The 22165-nt window shown below is 34.5% G+C and overlaps 3 protein-coding genes across 8 annotated transcripts; 2 read left to right on the forward strand and 1 right to left on the reverse strand.

The window, feature by feature from the left end:
• Window positions 1-172: 172 nt before the first annotated feature.
• Window positions 173-4267, reverse strand: ari-2 (ariadne 2). 2 transcript variants are annotated; one of them, XM_053764694.2, is made up of 9 exons: window positions 4125-4267; window positions 3760-4036; window positions 3434-3680; window positions 2861-3036; window positions 2236-2421; window positions 1900-2085; window positions 1486-1602; window positions 657-809; window positions 173-491 (listed from the first exon to the last, which is right to left on the reverse strand). In XM_053764694.2, the coding sequence occupies exons 2-9, from the start codon at window positions 3979-3981 to the stop codon at window positions 321-323; spliced, it is 1458 nt and encodes a 485-aa protein (XP_053620669.1). In that variant the 5' UTR covers window positions 3982-4036; window positions 4125-4267; the 3' UTR covers window positions 173-320. The 2 variants fall into 2 exon arrangements, with proteins under 2 accessions (XP_053620669.1, XP_053620677.1); XM_053764702.1 differs by lacking the exon at window positions 4125-4267 and having other exon boundaries at window positions 3760-4118.
• Window positions 4268-5689: 1422 nt separating this feature from the next.
• Window positions 5690-15956, forward strand: Pfk (Phosphofructokinase). 5 transcript variants are annotated; one of them, XM_064436506.1, is made up of 15 exons: window positions 5690-5799; window positions 5933-6241; window positions 6813-7017; window positions 7239-7393; window positions 7907-8015; window positions 9159-9347; window positions 10422-10565; window positions 10915-11049; window positions 11579-11742; window positions 12268-12409; window positions 12849-13031; window positions 13376-13445; window positions 13867-14091; window positions 14398-14599; window positions 14941-15956. In XM_064436506.1, exons 2-15 carry the CDS (start codon window positions 5961-5963, stop codon window positions 15080-15082), a joined length of 2346 nt encoding a protein of 781 aa, XP_064292576.1. In that variant the 5' UTR covers window positions 5690-5799; window positions 5933-5960; the 3' UTR covers window positions 15083-15956. The 5 variants fall into 5 exon arrangements, with proteins under 5 accessions (XP_064292576.1, XP_053620706.1, XP_053620688.1 ...); XM_053764731.1 differs by lacking the exon at window positions 7907-8015 and adding an exon at window positions 8230-8338; XM_053764713.1 differs by lacking the exon at window positions 7907-8015 and adding an exon at window positions 8230-8338 and having other exon boundaries at window positions 5798-5851.
• Window positions 15957-17092: 1136 nt separating this feature from the next.
• On the forward strand, window positions 17093-21933 carry TRAM. The gene is made up of 9 exons (XM_053764753.2): window positions 17093-17232; window positions 17354-17509; window positions 17622-17810; window positions 17900-18053; window positions 19162-19339; window positions 19571-19686; window positions 19911-20056; window positions 20566-20680; window positions 20993-21933. Exons 2-9 carry the CDS (start codon window positions 17375-17377, stop codon window positions 21091-21093), a joined length of 1134 nt encoding a protein of 377 aa, XP_053620728.1. The 5' UTR covers window positions 17093-17232; window positions 17354-17374; the 3' UTR covers window positions 21094-21933.
• The last annotated feature ends 232 nt before the right edge of the window (window positions 21934-22165 follow it).

The raw sequence follows: 22165 nt of genomic DNA on the forward strand, positions 1-22165 counted from the left end.
AAATACCGAACCTATATATATAAAATCTACATATTTAATTTCCAAAATTTTATAATTCCAAAATATAAGGCATAAAATAATACTACTACGTACCAAGCTAAAATAGCTTAAGTGTGTATGTGTACCGAGTTAATTTCATATTCGAAATAGGATTTGAAATAAAATAACATCATTATTACATATCACCTATTTTATTGCAAATTCACGTTAATAAATATACTTTGGCAGAACAAAAGATCTAGCATTTACAAATATGTTTTAACAAATGGTATTGCTGACCATTGTATGATTTATTTTAAAATGCATCTTGTGGAGTTTTCTCATACTTTGCTACTAGAGGCGCTACTGGTATTGAATTCTAGGAAATCCTTTAATAGTGTTGTCCTCCTTTTTTCCGCAATATCCATTTGGTTTTCTAAGTCTCCACGATCTGTTGTTTCTGCTCTTTCCACTTTCCAAGACAAATTCTCGATTTCAGCTTCTAATTGGGCCTAGAACAAGTTTTCATATTAAAATTTATCAATAAAATATTTTAATCACACAAAAAATATAACAGTGGATGATGGTAGACAGACAGTTGATTTTAAAAAATATAGTTATGTAATTTTGTTGACTTTACTAAGCAAAATGAGCACAAAATTATGCATGACACTGACCTGTTGATACTCAAATAACTCTTTCCTAGGTCCAAGTTCCATATAATAAGCATATGGGTAGGTGTATTGCAAAGTGTATCTGCAACGCTTCAGCAGTCTTGCTGCATCCCAAAGGTACTGCCAATCAATCCAGGTTCCTTCACCAGCCATCACCTGTAAAACGTGAAATATTATTGCACAACTTAAAATATTAACAATATATATTTTTTCTGTACTTTTAACTTTTGGTGTATGCCATAAGGCAGTCAAACCTTCAGACCACACAGACAATGGCAAAAAAGGTAGTGCTGTAAAAAAATATGTTAATAAGAGAAAAGATACACATTATAATCTACACTTTTACAGTCATCCACTCTAATACTATAAAGAGGAAATGTTTATAGAGGTAATAATCTTCATAACTTTGTATTAATGTCTGTGGCAATACAAACTTTTTATGTCTGTCAATTTCCAAAAAAGCTACATTATTTTTTAAGTAAAACCCTATAAGTATAAATCATAAAATACATGTAAAATAGTTACGCATTACTTCCAAACTCGATACAATAAATAGGATTTTTTTTCTACTTAATGAGGCATAAACGGCAGACCATATTTTATATAAAAAAGTAAGATACCAAAATGAAATGTAGTTTCACATGATCATGTCTATTTAATAATAATAATAGTTCACTGATATATCCGAAGCGGGTTATGGCGGGGGACTTACATAACATCAAAACAAAACTCTCCAAAGGGTTGGATCCAGATCTTCATGCAAGTCTCTCAAAGGAAGGACTGCATGCGGTAAATTTTTTAAAGGAGAAATAATAATTATTATTTCATTTACCTTTTGATTTATTCTACTCTTAAGGCTTGCCAAAGTTTGTTCTTCCAATTTTAATGATCTTGCATGATTTTCCCATCTCTCATAATAATGCAAATATTTTTTCAAAGCTTCTCGTGCCTGAAAACAAGAATTAAAGCTGCTAATAAGCAATTTTATAGGTGAGCAAAATGGATTAATCTCTCTTTCATCTGATTGTATTCCTGGTTATTCCCATGGTTCTTTTCTACTTTTTCATTTCCACTTTTCATGGTCGACGGCATCCCTAGTTGCGAGCCCAAAAAAGGATGAATCTATGCTTCTACTAAATGTGTGCGTGCCTTAGGCCAATTTAAAAATAATAATTATCTATGAATATGCCATTAGAACCTATGGCATAGGAAATTATAATTTTTCAAAAAAATAAATAATATTAACCTGTGCATGTTGACTGTCATTAGCCAAATTAGGATCCTCTTTATAGCGACTGCATTCATAATACTCTGAACCGTGAGTCTTCCAATCACCCAGACAAACCCAACAGAAATCATGTCTGCATGCTCCACACTGCATATGGTTGCAGCCTCCATTTTTCTCTATACAAATCTGGCATTTAGGACAATCCTGCAAGAAAAACAGTATTTATAAATTGCAATTTCTTTAAATAACATTTAGTATTTTTAGCGAACATGTAAATTTGTACATTATTTTCAGAAGGATTTCTTTATAATGTTTTATAAATAAATAATTTTCTTTTAATTTTCAAGCACATACCTTTGTATGAGCACTTATATAGTTAGCAGTTTCGGAGTCGTCTGCACATTTGGTGAGCCAACGCCGTATCGTCATACAATCTGTGGGTGCATGATGAGGTGCACCACATGAAAAACAAGTAAGCAGCTCACAGCCACGACATTCCACTCTGCGCGCGCCCTCTCGTGTCCGAGCTTGGAATATCCACTGAAATATGAAAATGTAATTTTTTTTTATTCATGACCTAAGTTATTTTAATACTTTAAATCAAGCTGATTTATAAGTCATAATAATCAATGCACTATATGATAAAAACAAAACTACAAATGTTGGTAAATTGTATTTCAGTAAATATTCATATAACCCACACAAATATACCTACATAAAGGCCTTGAAATATAAAGATCTTGTTTTAAACCATTCATTTGTGACATTTTTATTCATAAAATAGTATGTTCTCTAACAAAACACAAATTGAATAGTTCATAATTCTATATGTATGTATACATGGCATGGCAATACTGATACTTTAAGTAATCATAATCAGATCAAGAATATTTTATTAATTAAATAATTATGTAACTTTTGAAAAAACCTTTCGATAATTGAATAGTCAATCATCATTTAGATCTAACCTATAATTTACCTGACAATTAGGCCCAGGACAAAATCTAAGTTGAGGATGAGACTTCACATGATCCTTAAACATAAATTGCTGATAACGCTCCCTTAGACCTGGCTTTGGAACATGGGAAAGCACAAAATCTTCTGGAGCCCTGACTTCGCAGTCTTGAGCCATACATTGAATGGTGTTTGAAACACCTGAAAAAAAAAAGTGAGATTGTCTATAATAAACTTTTACTGAAAGTTGGTGAGAATCAATGGATGTTTCAAACAGGTATGATTATAATATGAGAAAAATCTTTATTCCATCAAATATTTTAAAAAAATTAAAACATGTAGGAAGATATTTATAATGTGGTGAGATGTAACTTTGTTTGTCCTTCTTCCACAAACCTAACAAAAAGTTTAAATTATGTAAAAATTGATATTTTCATATTAGTTCATAATTTGAAACCTTTGGACAATCATATCCATGGGCTTTACTATCACAAAGAGATTATGTTTATATCAAAACATTACAGCAAATGTTTTGAGATAATTTTTACTTAAACTTGAATATATAGTGGTTTAGTATAGTAGTTTTTATATCACCTACCTTGCATAATTTGTACTTCGAAATGCATAGCCCAACAATCATTGCAGAAGTAGTGTCCACAAGCCAAAGCACTATAATTTTGAAGCATTGGAGTGTTGGCACATACAGCGCATGCTGTTTGACTGGTGCCAGCTTGAGCCGAGGGCACACTGGGCTTTACATAACTGTACACCAGGACCTCATTGGCATTTTCCTTGTATTTATTTATTATTTCTTGAGCATTCCATTCATATGCATGTAACATTACCTACAGAAAGACAGGATTATCAATTTTATGTAAGATCTAAATATGACTATCAAATTAGTATATATGTTAAGGACCTTACCTTGGCGAGTGAAGGCGTTATTTGAAGGCTATTGCTGAGCAATTCAATGGATTCGTTTAGCAATTTCTCTACTTCCTCTACTTTCAGGCATGAAAATAAAAAATACTCTGGGTCTGATTTACTGCGGTCGACCGTCTCCATATCGCAGTCATCTTGTCCTCCGTAGTAATCGTAATCATCGCCGTCGTTGTCTGAATATTCCATATCAGATTCCGCAGACATTTTGATAGTTGGTTTGTAGGATTTCAAGACGACATTGAAAAAATATGGTTGTGTACTAAAAATGAAGATATTTTAAAAGTGATAACTATAATTTACTGATGTGGGATAATGTGCGTCAAAAAAAAGACTTCTATCAATCTTACTTGTTTTGTAAATAAAGCGTTGTAGTGAGCAATATGCATAGAAATCAACCATCAAAATCAACATTCCAGTTTCCTTCCACAAGCCAATTTATATTTTCTTTAAATTTTCTACCATCCTGTCTGTCATAAAAAAATCTACCACTAGAGTTGGGAACTGTCGAACACAGACAATACGTTCCTTTTTGATGGCCCCTATTAATATTAAAAATATAGATTTCGAAAGGGTCCGCGGATGAATGCTTATAAAGATATATGACAAAAATAAAATTACACATTTTTGGACTCCTCCAAACGCTCCATAATAAATAATACTCTAACCTGACGTCACGGTTATATCTTAGCGAAAAAATTTATGTTTGTTCGACTTAAGTTGTTCGACACTTTAGTTCATGAGATGGTTGAGTTTATTTTTATAACTTTATTCTTCGTTTAATGCACAGATATATTGGTAGGTATATAATATATATAATATGTCTGTGGCATAGATTTAGAAAGGTGCCCCGGTCGGGGTTCACTATTTCTGGTAATAATGATCTAGCGGCAATGAACAGTGATATTCTTATCTATGCCATATTCCAATATGGAGTATTACTGTAATACGTTCAGTACTGTAGCACTGTACGTTAGGTACACAAAAGCTTTACCGCCTTGGGAAAAATTTTTTTCTATAAAAAAAAACTTCGAAAACTATGGGATACGCCTCACGGTGTAAAATTTTCGAGCCAGTAAATGGTCGAAAATAAGCTCGGAAAACTTCACACGTGAAGACTTATTAAAATATGGACTTCATACAGGTAAGATTTTCAGTCAAAATCAAGTTTATATCAGTTTATGACTACAGTTGACCAAATTATGAAGAACATAAAAGAGTATTATTATTTACAGGACAATCCACTAAATCTTTCCTTTTTCCTTTAAACTCGCACCACGATTGCGTAGAAGTTATTCTTGTCATAAATATTGAAAATTGGCGCTTTTTGCCTCCATTGGCAATGTTTATGTACCTTAGTTGTACCAGTATCGCCATCTGCGCTGAGCTTTGCGTAATATTTATTAGATATCGTGGAAATAGTGGGTACTCCGTACAACGAAGTACTTACTAGATCCATGGTAGATATGTACCTACTTCGTGTACCTATTACATACTCGCGACATTGTTTCGTCCATGGAATAGGGAGTATTACTGCACATTTATCCCGCCAGAGTACAGCACTATATGTTAGGTACACAAAAGCTTTGAAGCCTTTTGCTATGTCTATTAAAACGTTTATTTTAGAGTATATTATTAATCCTTTCATTAAGTAAGCATTCGATTGTGAAAATATAAAAACAAATGGCAAAACAAAAAGGATTGAGAAAGATGGACGGAACTCCACCGACAAGCAAAGAACTCATCTAACTTAACTTGATAGATTACAATGGTTAATTAGCAAATAGATTACAATTTTTGATCTATAATCCAAGTTTTATACAATAATCGTGATTGACAAATACACCTAAAGACTGGTGACTTACTCTTTGCTGGCGACGATTTTGTATGAATTTTTTTTTTTACTCTGGTAGCCCTAATCTAATGTCATGTCAAAAATCTGTCAAACATTCAAAGGTCACCTTGGTCAAGTACAAGAACAAGACCGAAACAGATTTAAATTCGCGATTCTCATATTTGTTTTGGGTGCGTACAGTGTGCTCTTGCTACTTATTAAACGCATTTCAGATCCGTCTCTGTATGCTTGTTGAGTTACCAATAAAATTCCTGTAGTGTTATTATATAATTATAAAATTAACCGGTAGTTTATAACTTGTAGATCCAGGGGTGTATTTGTATCCTCAGGGATGGATGGGACAACGCAAAGATTTATTGAGAGGGGTGCCCATAAAGGGAAGGGCCTTGCCGTGTTCACCAGTGGTGGAGATTCCCAAGGAATGAACGCCGCTGTTAGATCCGTGGTTAGAATGGGAATCTACCTGGGATGCAAGGTGTACTTCATTCGTGAAGGATATCAAGGCATGGTGGACGGTGGTGATAATATTGAAGAAGCCAATTGGTCGTCCGTAAGCTCTATTATCCATAAGGGTGGTACTATTATTGGATCTGCCCGCTGTATGGATTTTATGTAAGATTTTGTATTTAATTGTTTAATTTTTACTATTCCCATGAAAGTACTTATTATATTATGAAATAAATTACAGCTACAGTTTATTCATTTTTAATTACTTATAAACTTATAAATTGTATTTCATCATGCTAATAAAAGTAGTAAAAAAATGGTGAACAATTGAAAAGTGACATCTTTGACACTATTAGTCATTGTTACTAATAAAACTAAATATATTTATGAATACTTAATTCCAGGTTCAATTCAAATTTTATATTATAATCATTTGTTGTTGTTGAGTAATTTTGTAGTATATGGAAATTTTATAACTTGTTATTTTTAAATATTTTTTTTTGTGATTCTTTAATTTATTATATTATGACCTATTTAGATACTTACATTAAAGAGTTTTTATGATATTTGGTACCTACTAAATTTCATAAAGTTCCTTCCAGTACAGGAAGAAGTAACACACTTTTTTACAATTAATCATGTTGACAATATGTTATCTGTAGACAGCTAATGGTCAGAAAGTGAGGGGTTAGCTGGTTATTATTATCAATTTTAGAGTTTAAATGTATTTTTGCAGCAAAAGAGAAGGCCGTCTCAAAGCTGCTTTTAACTTGGTGAGCCGAGGCATCACCAATTTGGTGGCAATTGGTGGTGATGGCTCCCTTACTGGTGCCAACCTATTTAGGCAAGAGTGGTCCAGCCTACTTGATGAACTGCTGGAAAATAATAGGATTACAAAGGATCAGAGAGAGAAGTACAAGCACCTGCATCTTGCTGGAATGGTAATGGCTTCTAATGTTTATATCAGAAGTAAAGAAAGAAAGACAAGTATAAATTTTCATTAAAGGACAACTATGTATTCTGTTCAAGGGAATTTTAGAAAGGGAATTTTTTAGAAAGGGAACATATGATCTGTATTTTTAATTATTTAACTGCATTCACATTATTAATGCAAACTTTTATTTTTGTGCAAATAAATTTATCTTTATTGGAAACTTTTTAGGTTGGCTCAATCGACAATGATTTCTGTGGTACTGACATGACCATTGGTACTGACTCTGCCCTGCATCGCATTATTGAGGCTATCGATGCTATCGTCAGCACTGCTTACTCCCACCAAAGGACATTCATCATGGAGGTTATGGGCCGCCACTGCGGGTAAACTAACAAATTTATTATTTTTACTGTTTCCTATGAATTGTCAAAGGAACACAAGAATATCCAATTTTCTTGAGCAATGACAGCAGCTGTACATCTTAATGTGCCTTAGAAATGGGCTCATAATAAACTGCCATGCGTGTATTGCTTGACATATAGTCTGTCAGTGTTTTTATTTTCTTCATACATTTTCCATACATTTTTGATAAATCTATTTTAATGAAGACTTATTGCCACAAATGGAAACAAGAAGTTACGCCAATTCAGTAGCATTCAAAGGTTAACGGATTTTTATTGATTTAGATATCTTGCTCTGGTCACGGCCCTGGCATCTGAAGCAGATTTTGTTTTTATACCTGAGAAGCCCCCGTCAGTAGACTGGAGCGTCAAGCTTTGTGATAAGTTAGAGCAGGCAAGCCTTTCATTTGGTTCCTCATCTGGCCCCTTTTATTTCTACTTTTTTTAATCACCAGTTCCTTTGTGTTTGACTCCTGTATTTAAATGCCCGTTTAGTTTTCTTGCAGTTTACACCGCCCTGTGTACGGATGCTACTTATAGTTTTATTTGCGAAGACCCAGCGCCCCTCAATTGGGACAAAAAGTTGTGTGCTAAAATACGCGAGGCAAGGATTTTATCTTAATATTAATCAATGGGAGCAGGATCACATTAATCTTGACTTGTTCTTCATTTCACCTTTTTGAATTGGCAGATTCTTTTGGCGTTATGTCCTCGAAATTGTCGTGAGATTGATAATCATTACGTTCCCTTCACTGTTGCTTTGAGTTACCTGGGGCACATTTGCATGTACTATTATCCGGGGGTGCTGCTTGTTGCAGTTATCTGGCATTAGTGGCCGCTCTGGCGAGCGAGGCAGACCAAGTATTCATTCCTGAAGACCCTGTTCCCAATAATTGGGTAGAAAAGCTTTGCAAACGATTACAACAGGTACGACGCTTAATTGAGTGGCACTGCACACTTATAACACACAAAATGACAAGCGTTATGCATAATAATTGTTAGAAAAAATTGAGTTCCTTCCTCGACACGAGTATCGTCATTTTTAATAGATACAAATTGTTATTTAATTATGTATGTAGAGCAGCTACTCACAATGGATCGCTTTGCCAATTATTAGTATAGTACTTATAAGTACAATTCTTGTGTGTTGTTTGGAACAGTATTTGGGCTTCAAACTTAGGTTAATGTTATGTCCAGCTTAGCATTAAATGTTTTTCATCAATACACATTTTAATGTCAAGTATAGACGGTAATGGATAAATGTAATTTTGCAGTTATATTACTATTCAGTCCTAAAAAAACAATGAAATTCAAAAGTAATTTTTTTTTATATAAAATCTATGCCTTGTGAAAATAATCCTTTACTAATATAAAGGTAAGCATGTATAATAATTAGCACGATACGTATATAACACATTACTCGTGAAATGCATGGCAATTTGTCTCTAGAAATGGGTTGAGAAAAATAAAACGAGAATTTAATAGGATTACCATCATCATTTTAGCAAGTATCCCAAGCACGGCCTCACATACATCATCATATGGTGTGCAAACCATCTGAGAGGGTCACATACGCTTATTTAAATTATATAAAAATAGTCGTAATAGTAATAGCAAATAGTAGGCAATATATAATGAATTCTAGGTTTTAGTTCTCGAGACTCATGACTAGTCGCATGCAAAACCAGTGCATTAGTCTTACCATAAAACATGTTCAAATATAACAAATGTGTTTGAAATAAAATAGGAAAGGAAATCGGGACAGCGTCTGAACATCATCATCGTTGCGGAGGGCGCTATCGACCGCGAAGGCAAGCCGATCACGGCCGAGCTGGTGAAGAAAGTGGTCGTTGACAACTTGCAGCAGGACACCCGTATCACGGTGCTGGGTCATGTGCAGAGGGGAGGCTCACCCTCGGCCTTTGATAGGATCTTGGTATGTTTTCATTTTTATAAATAACTAGCAGCCGGTCCCAGCATCGCTCGGATAAAACCATGGCTTATGTTATTCCTGAACGCTTCGTCTATCTCTGTGCCAAGTTTCATTTAAATCGGTCAAGTAGTTTTTGAGTTTATTCACCTTTTCAAGAATCACACTATCTGATGAAAGATGAAATCCGCATGAAAATGCGTGCAGTAGTTTTCGAGTTTATTGCGAGATGCGGCAGATAATTTTGTTTCATAATATGTAAGAAAAATAAAATACATAACAATATGTGCATCTGTTTTGCAAATTGTCTACTGGTCATGAAATGTCTCTTTCGCAGACGGTCGCTTTCACATAAGGTTATTACTCATGTGTCTTTTGCAAAAGACACATGAGTCATGCTCAGAATAAATGTCCAAATATAACAAACACTCAGAATAAATTTGCATTGTTTTGTCTCGATTTGTAGATGCCAAATTTTGTCAAAAAATCGGAGAAAATGTATGAAATGAACTTTGATTGCATGAGAATTGGGACCGTGATATTTAATGCCACGTGATATTTTTTATCGTAATTGATGTTCCAAGTTCAACAGTATATTCTCGTAAATACCAGTTTAACAACCGTTTTCTTTATTAATTGGTGTGATAAATACACGCTAATTCGATTTATGAAGTTTGTATTGTCTTATCTTTTTTATTTGGAAATATTCTGTAGACATTAATACAAAAATTAAGTAAAAAAACTGTTGATAATTATGTACCTACACTAATTAACTAAGTTATGTTAATTAGTAATTAATTACCTATGAATTTATTAGGTTTTTAATTAGGTTACCTTATCTTTGTTTAGTCTGTCGTTTATCTTTTTTATTTGGAAATATTCTGTAGTTTAGACAAACAAGAAACAAACAAAAAAATGATCATTAAGTATGAATGTCAAATCATAATTACTTTTATTAGGTCAATAATTAAACATTATTGATGTAACCAAGGACAAGAATAGGTTTTCCAATCTATTCGATTGAATCCTGTGATAATAATACTTCATTTCCAATAAATTAAAAAATATTATACATTTTAGGGATGTCGCATGGGTGCCGAAGCTGTGATGGCTTTGATGGAGGCTACTCCAGAGACGGAAGCGTGTGTGGTGACCCTGGATGGAAACCAGGCCGTGAGGCTTCCCCTCATGGAGTGCGTGCGCCGCACTAAAGCCGTCGCCCAGGTATGCTATACAAAACTTTTTATTGCACATATAAACAAATAATACAGACACAAATTTGAAAATATATGCGCGAAAGGCGGCCTTATTTCGATTTCTATAAGTTGCCTTATAGAAATCCGCTGACATCATTTTGGACAATTACAAGGAGAATTGTGCAGGTTGGTCAGAGATAAATGAACATAACTGAATTAAACATTAATCATAAACATAATGCCTGTTTTTTAGACATGATGTGTGCAATAATTATTTGTGTTATGTTTTGGTATTTAATCAATTGGATTGATAGCTTTGAAAAGCACCTCTATAAGGACCCCGTTCAGTTATCAAAACATTTTTAAATTTTCTATAGGCCATGGCCGACAAGAATTGGGAATTGGCTGTACAGTTGCGCGGGCGCAGCTTTGCTCGTAACTTAGAAACCTACAAGATGTTGACCCGCTTGAAGCCCCCCAAGGAAGCTTTCGATGCGTCTGGTAAACCATCTGTAAGTACATGTATTATTTTAATAGACCAATGGAAGCTCTGGTTCTGGCTCTGGATTATCATGCATTCGAAGGTAGTTTTATCGATATTCTCCAAAATTGTTTTTTCGTTTATTATTATTATTTTATTGATTGTTCATTTTCTTGAAACCTTATAAAATTACTAGCTGAACGACGTGGTTACCCTCGTAATTGTTTAAAAAAATACTTACGTTTTGTGCGCAGTAGCGACTTTATAAAGCGCTATTGGCGGAAATCGCGTACTATCGGGATAAAAAGTACCCTATGTATTAATCCAAGTTATCAGTTACCTCAATACTTATAAATATTGGCTCAGACGTTTGAGCTTAAAGAAGTAGGTAACAACTTTCGCCTTTATAATATTAGTAGGATTAGAGTAAAAATTACTGACCTGTTCATTCTTATTTTGTTTTTCGATGTTTATAGCTACGTAATTTATAATAAATTTGTTAAAATTTAGATTTGAACTATTTTTGATGACAAAAATATGTTTGTATGAATTTTCTATAGGAAGGGTACACCCTAGCTGTGGTGCATGTAGGCGCGCCCGCGTGCGGTATGAACGCGGCCGTACGCTCGTTCGTCCGTAACTGCATCTACCGTGGCGACACCGTGCTCGGCATCCACGACGGCATAGAGGGGTTCATCAGCGGCAACATCGTCAAGATGGAATGGTAAATGCTTTGTCATATACTGGCTAAACACTGGTGTTTTCTTCCCGTGGTCTTTTCTGGATAAAGTGCCCTAATGAGATGGCGCGCGTTGTCCGTTCCATATTCTCCCGTAAATGACGTTAGGTGGCGAGGTATAAAAAATTTCCTCCCGTGGTCTTTTTTGGATAAAAGTGCCCTAATGAGACAGCGCGCATTATCCGCTCTATATCCTCCCGTAAATGACGTTACGTGGCGAGGTATAAAAATTTTAGCTTAGAAACAGCAACAGCATTCCTAAAGAGGGTTGACGTCAGGCATGCGAAACAATAGCCTTCAAAAAACTTAAGGTTGGTACAGGCTGACCTTTGGTTTTGATGCGTCGCAGCCGAAACGTAACCGTGCAACCGGGTATTCCCGGTTGCATGCATTGCATGGTATGTAGGACATACCGAAACGATTGCAGTTGTGTCAGAGTCTTAAATCGCAATATGTAGTAATAATAGGTATTATGATACTGATCTGACATGATTATAATACACAATTCAGGTCAGACGTGACGGGCTGGGTGGCTCAGGGCGGCGCTTTCCTGGGCACCAAGCGTACGCTGCCCGGGGACAAGAAGAGCGACATCGCAGCGCGCATCAAGCAGTTCAATATCCAGGGCCTGCTCATCATCGGAGGGTTCGAGGTAAATATCTATTTATTTTTTAAATATGGAACACGCGCAGTGTAGTGCAGTCTTGAACATATTATATTTTTTCAATTCACACTGGCTGTTTAGAAACTCACAAAAGCTCAAATTTAAAAAACGTAAAATTGTTCGATGCCTACAAATAAAACATAATTTCATTCGGCTAAGCCAGCCGCCTACCCAAAGAATTCTATTTTTAAAATTTAAAAGAAAATAAGTATGTACCTAATTCCTATTAGTTTTCCTGACCGTTCGGTGGAATTTCGCATCTCATCGGTCTCACCCTATCTATATTCGAATCATACATGCACTACATTCCGAAAATATTAACCGTCAAAATTTTTTCGTCTGTGTACTATGAAAGTGTAGTCTTTTTGACATCAATAAATAAATTATTATCATAATAATCTAAATCAAATGTACGTCATTCCCCCAGGCGTACCAAGCCGGTTTAGAGCTGTACGAATCCCGCGACAAATTCCCGGAGTTCTGCATCCCGCTGGTGGTGATCCCGTCCACCATCAGTAACAACGTGCCCGGGACCGACTTCTCCCTGGGCGCCGACACCGCCCTCAACGAGATCACTGAGATATGCGATCGCATCCGCCAGTCTGCTCAGGTAATTGGTTTTATTTTTTTTTTAACCCCAGACGTCGCGGTGGTGGTCCAGTTGGTTAAGACGCCTGCCTGTGACTGTAAGGTTCCGATTTTTCCTTGGGTGCAGACACAGCGAGGTCTCTGAGATATGAAACTGCATCCGACAGTCTGCTCACGTTGATTTTATTTTAGTGTCCAAATCAAAAAATCTAGAATTCACGAGAGGGAATTCGCTAGACTAGATGGAGTACGGTATAATATATGTCTTCCATCACGGAGTTGACAGAGTCTGAGAGTTGTGTCATATAATAAGTAGCAGACTGTCAGTAACTTACATATTTTATATAATTCGTTTCATAATTCCAGGGGACCAAACGTCGTGTTTTCGTCATTGAAACCATGGGAGGCTTCTGTGGATATCTGGCTACTTTGGCAGGTACATGCTTTTACATGTATCATCTTATTACTTTTCAATCAGACTACTAAGCAAAATTCGAACATAAAATGAAAGAAACATTTGCAAAAACATGAGCAATACAAAAAGAAAAAGTTAAGCCTACATGTTTTACCGACAATGGGTATGCAAAAACCAATAAATGAGAAGTATGCTATCTACTTAATCTAATATGTATATAATCATTTTTACATACATTTCGCTGTAAGTTTCTGCCATCAAATATCAGCATCACAGATCACAGCATAGTTTAAAACAAAGTCGCCCGACGCTCCTGTCTGTTTCTAAGCTTTCTTCTTTTAAACGCAACGGGTTTAATTGACGCAATTTATACATACAAAACAGCCTTTATATATACTGTACGAAGCCTAGTAAAATATATAAGTGCTGAATAAAATTCCAGGTTTAGCTGGCGGGGCCGACGCAGCCTACATCTACGAAGAGAAGTTCTCCATCAAGGACCTGCAGCAGGACGTGTACCACATGGCCTCCAAGATGACCGGCGGCATCCAGCGCGGCCTCATCCTCAGGAATGAGAAGGCCAACGACAATTACAACACAGATTTCATCTATCGCCTCTATTCCGAAGAGGGTAAAGGATTGTTCACTGCTAGGCAGAATGTGCTCGGTAAGTTATTTGAAAATTAAAAGCAAATTTGTAATTAAAAAAAAAAAAAAATATGTCGTATGAGGCTGATAGGCAATAACCGCATTCCCAAAGGGAGTTGATGTCAGTTACGTTTAGCACCCTGCTATTATCAAATTTAAGTTTAATTAAAATTGATTCCAGCTTAGTGTTCGATATATATTAGGTTTCCACAAGGAACTCTTGGACTATTATGGCTTCTCTGGCTTAAAAACCCTTCGAATATTTTTATTACATATATAAATAACCAGATACAGTTTTATTACATATAGCTAAACTCTTTTATAGGTCACATGCAACAAGGTGGTTCCCCGACTCCTTTCGACCGCAACATGGGCACCAAAATGGCCGCCAAATGCCTGCACTGGCTTGTAGACGCCTTACAGAAAGGCCCCGCCAACACCCCAGAGTCTGCCTGTCTACTTGGCGTGGTCAAACGGCAGTACAAGTTTAGCCCATTGGAAGATCTGAAAGCACAAACAAACTTCTCGTAAGTTATTTATCTTTATGCAACTAACATGAAAATCAAATAATCCTTTTTAATTTTACGTCGATGGAGTATATTTATCTACTTAAATGGGTATTACCACGCATATCTACTCGGCTTAATATGCCGATAACTTGTGGATTACTTATCTAATAATCCACATCGTTATTGTTAGTTGGCTCGGCGAAGACATAGCGAGTCATTAAAATATATTTTATTCAGTGAAAGATAACTTCGTGAAGAACTGCGCTGTCTACTGCCACTAGATGGCCATACCGGCGGTATATGACGATCTATTGGCAAAACACATTCGATAAGAAATAAATAATAAACTTTTTTTGCAGTCAAAGAATTCCCAAACAACAATGGTGGATGAAGCTGCGTCCATTGCTGCGTATCCTCGCTAAACACGACTCCACTTACGAGGAAGAGGGCCTGTATATGACCGTGGAACAAGGAGAGATAGACTCCGAAGACGTTATCTAAACATGACAGTGATCTACCTAGCTTTTAGTGTTGCCAGTCGCCATAATCTACATCACTATTTGCAGGGGCTATGTTGGTAGATGCATATTGTGCTGTGAGTATAAAGGTTTTATGGGTAAAACGCTTGTAGGAAATTTTACAAATTTTATTTTAGTACATTAATTTTAGTCCATTTGTAGTTTTAAATGAATCTATTAATGTTGAAATGAATCTATTTAAACACTCAAACATTTGTTTAGAAAATTTCTCAATGTGTTTTTGGAATATTTATCACGCGTTACTGGGTATATTTTTATTATTGTGTGAAACAATATTGCTATTTAATATTTAAGATAACCACTAAGGTTTAGCAACACATTTAGTTATTCCACGAGCCGATAGTTATAAGTTAGACAAAATATTGTATGGCTGTGGAATTATAAGTAAAATATAACAACTAACAAATATTTTTTATTATTTAAACAGATTCAATTATTATATTATTTATTTTTGTAGTATGATACGTATTTGACACCTCATTTTATAGTTTTAAGTATAACATATATTTATTACAAAATGACTTTTCATGTACTATAAAACAATCTTTGTGGATCAACAATCAATGGAATTCATCGTTAGAACCACAAAAATCTGTGTGGTTAATAAGACCTTATGAAAGTCAATGTAGGTTTTGTTTTTGTTTTTATAGTTTTGATGCCAGTGAAGTTAATATAAAATCAGGCAATTTATATTTTGTTTTCTAACAGTATTTTGCGACATTAATTTGATAGCTGAGATTTTATTTTTTAATGTGTACGTTTCTAATGTTATAGATGACGGCAAAAATATAATAATTGTTAATTCTTAAAGAATAAATATACTTATTTGGTCAAAACGATGTTGTTTTATTTTTATAGTCCCTATAACCCCGCTTCCACCGGTACCTATATATTCGTGGAGTGATTTGCCATTATTCATCTCACAGTCATCATATAATCATCAATTAAAATAACTTTAGTTTGTTGATTAATTTCATGTTTTCCTTCGCCGGAAGCAATGTATAATTATAAGAGAATGAAAATTGTGTAAAAACGATTAAATGAGAAAGCGCTGTGCCATTTTTTGTCTATGAGATTAGCCGGACTGGGCTCATAGCATGGATTTAGTAAGTACTTTGTTGCACGCTCGCCTTGATCCACCCCGACAGGCGGTCGAATGTCAGATTCGGATTAGGATCCGAATCTGACATTCGACCGCCTAAGGAAATTTTAAAGTAATATTATACATAAATAAATAAACAGCCTATAATACCTATAGGTCTATAATTATTTAGCTGCTGTACCTGAAAGTACTATTTATAGATAGAGAAAAAATTGATATAAATGTAAGTTGGCTGATTAGGTCCAAATGGCTCAAGTTAGAGACACCATGGAACTCATTAGTAGGTAGTACCTACTAATTCCATGAGAGACACATTTCTGGATGAGAGACTTCGTGGTAGGTATAGGTAGATGAGCAATAAAAAAGTGTTTAGGATAATTCGTATTAAACATGCATATGTATACATGGTGTTATAGGGTGTGGGTGTAACCTTTTTGTATCATAAAATTAACTAGATACTAGGGTAAGACCGCGGGTATAGACCCGCGGTCTTACCCTAGCCAGCTATTGGCTCAGGGAACTATTTCCCTGAGCCCATGGCTGGCTACGCCCATGGGAGCATCTGTCACCATTATAAACCACCACCGACCGCTTCATGTATCGTAGATACTTGGTAAAAGTATGGGAAGCTAAAATGATAGACAACGGCAGGGATTGATTTGACTTTTTAAAATTTTGTCTATGTTAGGGATGTACGTAATCGTAATGTCGCTATGGAATTATTTTTGTACTTATAATTGGTAAATATCTTTTTCAAAGTTTATTTTCAATTAGTAAAGTTGTAATAATATCTCGTATTTAAATATTATAAAAAATATTCATATTTAACTAAAACTCATACATTTGGGAATTGAAAGTAAATCAACTAACTTTTTAAGTGCCAACACAACAACAAACTCCAACCTTCGAAGTTGACGTTTGTCCGCGTAGCAAGTGAAAGTGTCACGTCGGTAAATCTGCTGTCAGAAACATTTTTGAACAGACATAAAAAATCTTTTGGCAGCTATTTGGTACGTTTATTTAATTACAATAAAAAAAAGCTATGCTATAAATGCTAAATTTGAGTGTTTTTAACTTATTGTAGTGTATTAAGTAATGTGTAATTTTAGTAACATATTAGTGTATTTCCAGATATAGGTTATTACCGGGAAAATGGGTGTCAAACCTGCAATTGGAAGGAAATCTAACAAGAACCCACCAATTTTTAGCCACGACTTTGTAATTCAAAACCATGCCGACATAGTTTCATGCGTTGTTATGTTATTCCTGGTTGGACTGATGGTACAGGTATGTAAACAGTCTGTGCCACGTAGACCAAAGTTTGTAGTTTTATGGGGTTAATATGTTGCGTTTGTGGATATTTATGATACATGTTTGAACTAAGTTGTTTTTATTTCAGTCGACAAGCCCCATAGCGAGTTTATTCATCAGTTTGCATCACAATGTCAGTGGAGTTGAACCAACAAGAGATGCGCCCAGAGGAGAGCCCTTCACTTACGAAGCGGGCTGGAAGGACGCTTGTGCGGTGTTCTTTTACTCCCTCGTTTGTATTGTGATGCATGCAATTCTACAAGAGTATTTCTTAGATGTAAGTACTATTTATAAAGTTGAATAAAGTAGCCTGATGTTTCAATTTTAAAGGTTTGTTATAACAGTTTACAATGTAAATATTTTTAGAAAATATCGAAGAAGTTCCATCTGTCTAAGTCAAGACTTAGTGCGCTGAATGAATCTGGCCAATTGGTGGTGTTCCATCTTGTCAGCCTGGTTTGGGGGGGTGATGCCATACTTCGTGAAGGATTCATCTTCAACATATCACAACTTTGGGACCGTATGTATTAATATAAACTTTTTATGGCTTTATACTATATTACTTTGTATTATTACTTTTATTATGACTACCCTACATTTCATAATTAAAATAACATCAGTACTATGTATGGCATCTAGTTAGAAGAAACAAATGTTTACCTACTTTCTATTTACATTTACAAATAACATATTAATACAAATTATGTAAGTAGATAAATTACTCTCAAAGACCATTACTTAATGTTAAATTGACACCTTAATGTTAAATTGTAATAAACTACTACTTTGACTCTTCCAACAATATATTTTATTGCTATATGCTTACCAAATTCTTAAGCTCAGTATATTAAATGAATTTCTATCAATCTTTGATATAATAATATAATTGTTAAAATGTTAAAATTTATGAATATATCAATTTACAATATATTTGGTTTATTGATACTTTTATCTGAAATGAATACAAGCATGAACTACATAATATTGTTGTTATCAATGTACTATGGCACTACATAAGTTGATTGTAAAGTCATTAATTATTTTGGCATAATGTGATAAGAGTGAACTGGATTAAAACCACTATGTAAAATTCTAAAATTCACCAATGCAATTCACTAGTAAAATATGAGAAAATATTAGCCACTAAAATCTTTATTCGCATTTGCTGGCTATTAGTTACTGTCACTTTATGTATGTGCCTGAATAATGACAATACCTTATATACTAAATATAACTTAGTAACAACTTCAATGCCAGCTCAATAACAGCTATGAGTAATCAGAAATGCCATTGCTGTAATTTCTAACATTTTATGAACTGAGTATAAATTAAGAGCTATTTGAGTCTGTAGTAAAGAAGTCAAACCATTTATTCATAAATTAAACCTTCATAGGTACTTCTATTAATTTATTTTTTTTATGTAATTATTATTGCATAAGTACAATATCTTAAGTACAGTCTTAATACTATGTGCATATAACTTTTTCACATAAAACTTAATTGGTATATGGTCACATATAATTAATAATGAAAATATTTCCACTTGAGCCAAGTATTTTTATATCTCATTATATAAATTGAACTATATTCTCTGATGCATAAGACATAATATATGTAATTACTTGTAGGTTATCCAGACCACCCAATGAGTTTCCTATTGAAGTTGTGGTGGGTCGTTCAAGCCTCATATTGGCTCCACACTGTCCCAGAATTGTACTTCCAACGCATTAAGAAGGATGAGTGGGCTGGAAGAATAAGACATGCTGCTGGTGCATTTGGTTTTGTAGCATTGGCTTATGGATTCAAGTAAGTTTATAAATTAGAGTGTTATAGTCTTAAAAGACTATTGATTAATCAAAACATCATACATAAGAATTTTATAAAAGGTCCGTCGGTTAACCGTCGGTTTTGAGTATGGTGGCCGAAAGTCAAAAGGCTGCAGAATGGAATCGGAATTTATTGGTGGAATTCTGATGCATATGATATATAAATTTTGTTTACTTACAACATTTATGACATAAATTATTACATTTACAGGTTCCAACGCGTGGGTGTCTGTTTGATTGTTTTGCACGCCCTGGCTGAGTTTGTGGCACATTTCTACCGGCTCAACACCATCCTTAGGGGAGAGAGAGAAGACATTTTGGACAAATGTAAGAATGATTTGAATGATGATTTATATTGAAATATCTTCTTGGACGTCAGAAACACCCGGTGTGTCATTAGCGCGTTGGCCCCGATTGCCCTGAATAAATCTTTTCTACGCCTCTTTGAAGAACTCCATGTAGTTGTCTCTAGGGAAACCATGGCAGGGATTTATAATTTTATGTGCTTATTTTTTGTAGAACAAATATATTATAAACAAACATGTTTGTAGTCCTGAGCGTGGTGAACGGGTGTGTGTTCGTGTCTGTGCGGCTGTGTTCGTTGGTGCTGGGCGTGCTGACGTTCTACTTCGGGATGGCCGGGCCCGCGCCACTGCTGCTGCGTCTGACTGCGCTCGGCGTTCTTGTCACCTTCCAGGTACACTGAGTCCATCTCTCTCATCTCCGCAAGATCCCCACTATGACGCAGCGGTCATAAAATAACCTGCAACTTATGAAGATACGGCTGCGATTATTTTATAGTTACTAAATTATAGCCTAAATCGCGAAATTTAATTTCAACGACTTTTCCAGAAAAGATTTTCATTAGTTACTCCTTAGGATTTTCCTTTATTCCTTTAGGATGAAAAACGTTGCAGTTTTATTAGTTACAACAAATTTTGCTGCAGTACCGCTATAATCTACCACATGATTTCATTCTTATTGGAAGCTAAACATACTTTTAAAAAGTTATTGATTGTCTATTATCACATAAACTCATATTCTATTTCCGAGGTATTAATTCTACAAATTTAATAAATATTTCACTAATAAATATTTCTGTTGTTGTAAAAGGAAAAATATTTATTTTGAAAAGGATAAATAAAATACATGTTTTAATTTTCGGTTAGTTCTACACGGAAATGTTATATTGATTTTGTTTTGCAGGTGTACCTTATGTACAACTTTATCTCTGAAGCAATCAAACAGAGACAAGAGTCTCGAGCAGTTGCACAAGCTAAACCCAAGAAGGAGAAGAAGGAAAAACCTAAAAAAGAAAAAGGTATGTAGATACAATTTGTAATAAATGAGCAATGATGGCTTTAGAAAAAAATCATGATTTTATTCAGTGTCAGAGTTGGCAAATGGATATCAAAATTGTTTTAACAGCTGTTTTAATTGTGTCATTAAATTAGGTTTTCGGTATATAGTTCGGCACCAGATCTCTGCAACTATAGTTATCAATATATTCATCATTTTGTTTATATGTTCTATCTATAGTAATAGTGTAATAGTATTTTGGAGGCAAAATAAAGAATTTTTTTATTCATAGTAAAAAAAAAAATGTGTAAATTTACGTTTTTTATTCTCAAAGTGAGGAAGCCCCCCGTGGACGAGTCGGATCTGCCCGAGGTGGACCAGAACACGAACAAGACGCTGCGACAGCGGCAGCCCGCCGCCGCCAAAGCGAAGTGAGGTCCTCCCGACCTCTCCCACACTATCTCTCTATTCTCTATCAGTTCGGTTGTTTTCATCTTTCGAGTCTTTCCACTACACTTTGTTTTCTTCCTTCAGTCTTCTTTACTACTCATAGTCGATACTGAAGCACAAATAGCATCGACAGCATTTATTTAATTTTTCAAGTAACACGATTTTCTGTTAAAACTCCCAAGATTGTGATGAAAATTTAGAACCTACATTTCAGACTGTAATGCGTACTATTGTCATTAAAAGTATAGTGGATACAGGGTTGTAAAAATATCTCCTAATGTGTAAAAAATAAAAAGTATAGGTTAAAATGTTGTTTATATGAATATATTGAATAAGAAATATGAAGTACTGTGTGTTCATACACATTAAAAGATGAAATTCCATTTTCTGTTTGCATTTTAACTTTTTATATTTGTCTGGTTTACTCAGACCGAATTCCAATACAAATAACTTTAAATTATTAATATTTTATTTTTTTAGGGTTGATATTGTGAAAAGAAGTATATTTTTAATCCACGGATTATTTCTTTGACATAACTTTGGTGCTCATGATTTTTAACAAGTTAGGTTTGATTTTTTATATGCGACAAAAATAATGATGCATTTGTATTATAAAGGCAAAATTTAGTTATTTATGCTTTCATCAGTTAGTTTCAAGATATTTTCGTGTCTTCGTCGTTGATTGGTTTTAAACTTGTATGCGAGACGAAATTCTTCCTGACGTAAGTATGTGCTCATAAATTATTATATAATTTTCATGAGGATTGTCAATTTTAAAAGCTTGATGTTATTTTTATTTCAAAATAAATTTTGTAATAAATTCAATGTTTTTTTATTCACATATATATTTTATTTGAATCGTAATATAAGATGGGGGCAAAGGGAAAAAAATTGAAATAGAATTTATGCGAATTGCGAAAAGAGAATTATTTATTATTTCAATTTTTTGACTAAAGTCCGCAGCCTATCTTCAGTTGGATACAACCTAGTAAAAAAATATATTAGGACAAATCACACAGATTGAGCTAGCCCCAAAGTAAGTTCTCAACGATATTAT

Source organism: Plodia interpunctella, chromosome 2 (assembly GCF_027563975.2).
Source record: "Plodia interpunctella isolate USDA-ARS_2022_Savannah chromosome 2, ilPloInte3.2, whole genome shotgun sequence".
NCBI lineage: Eukaryota > Metazoa > Arthropoda > Insecta > Lepidoptera > Pyralidae > Plodia > Plodia interpunctella.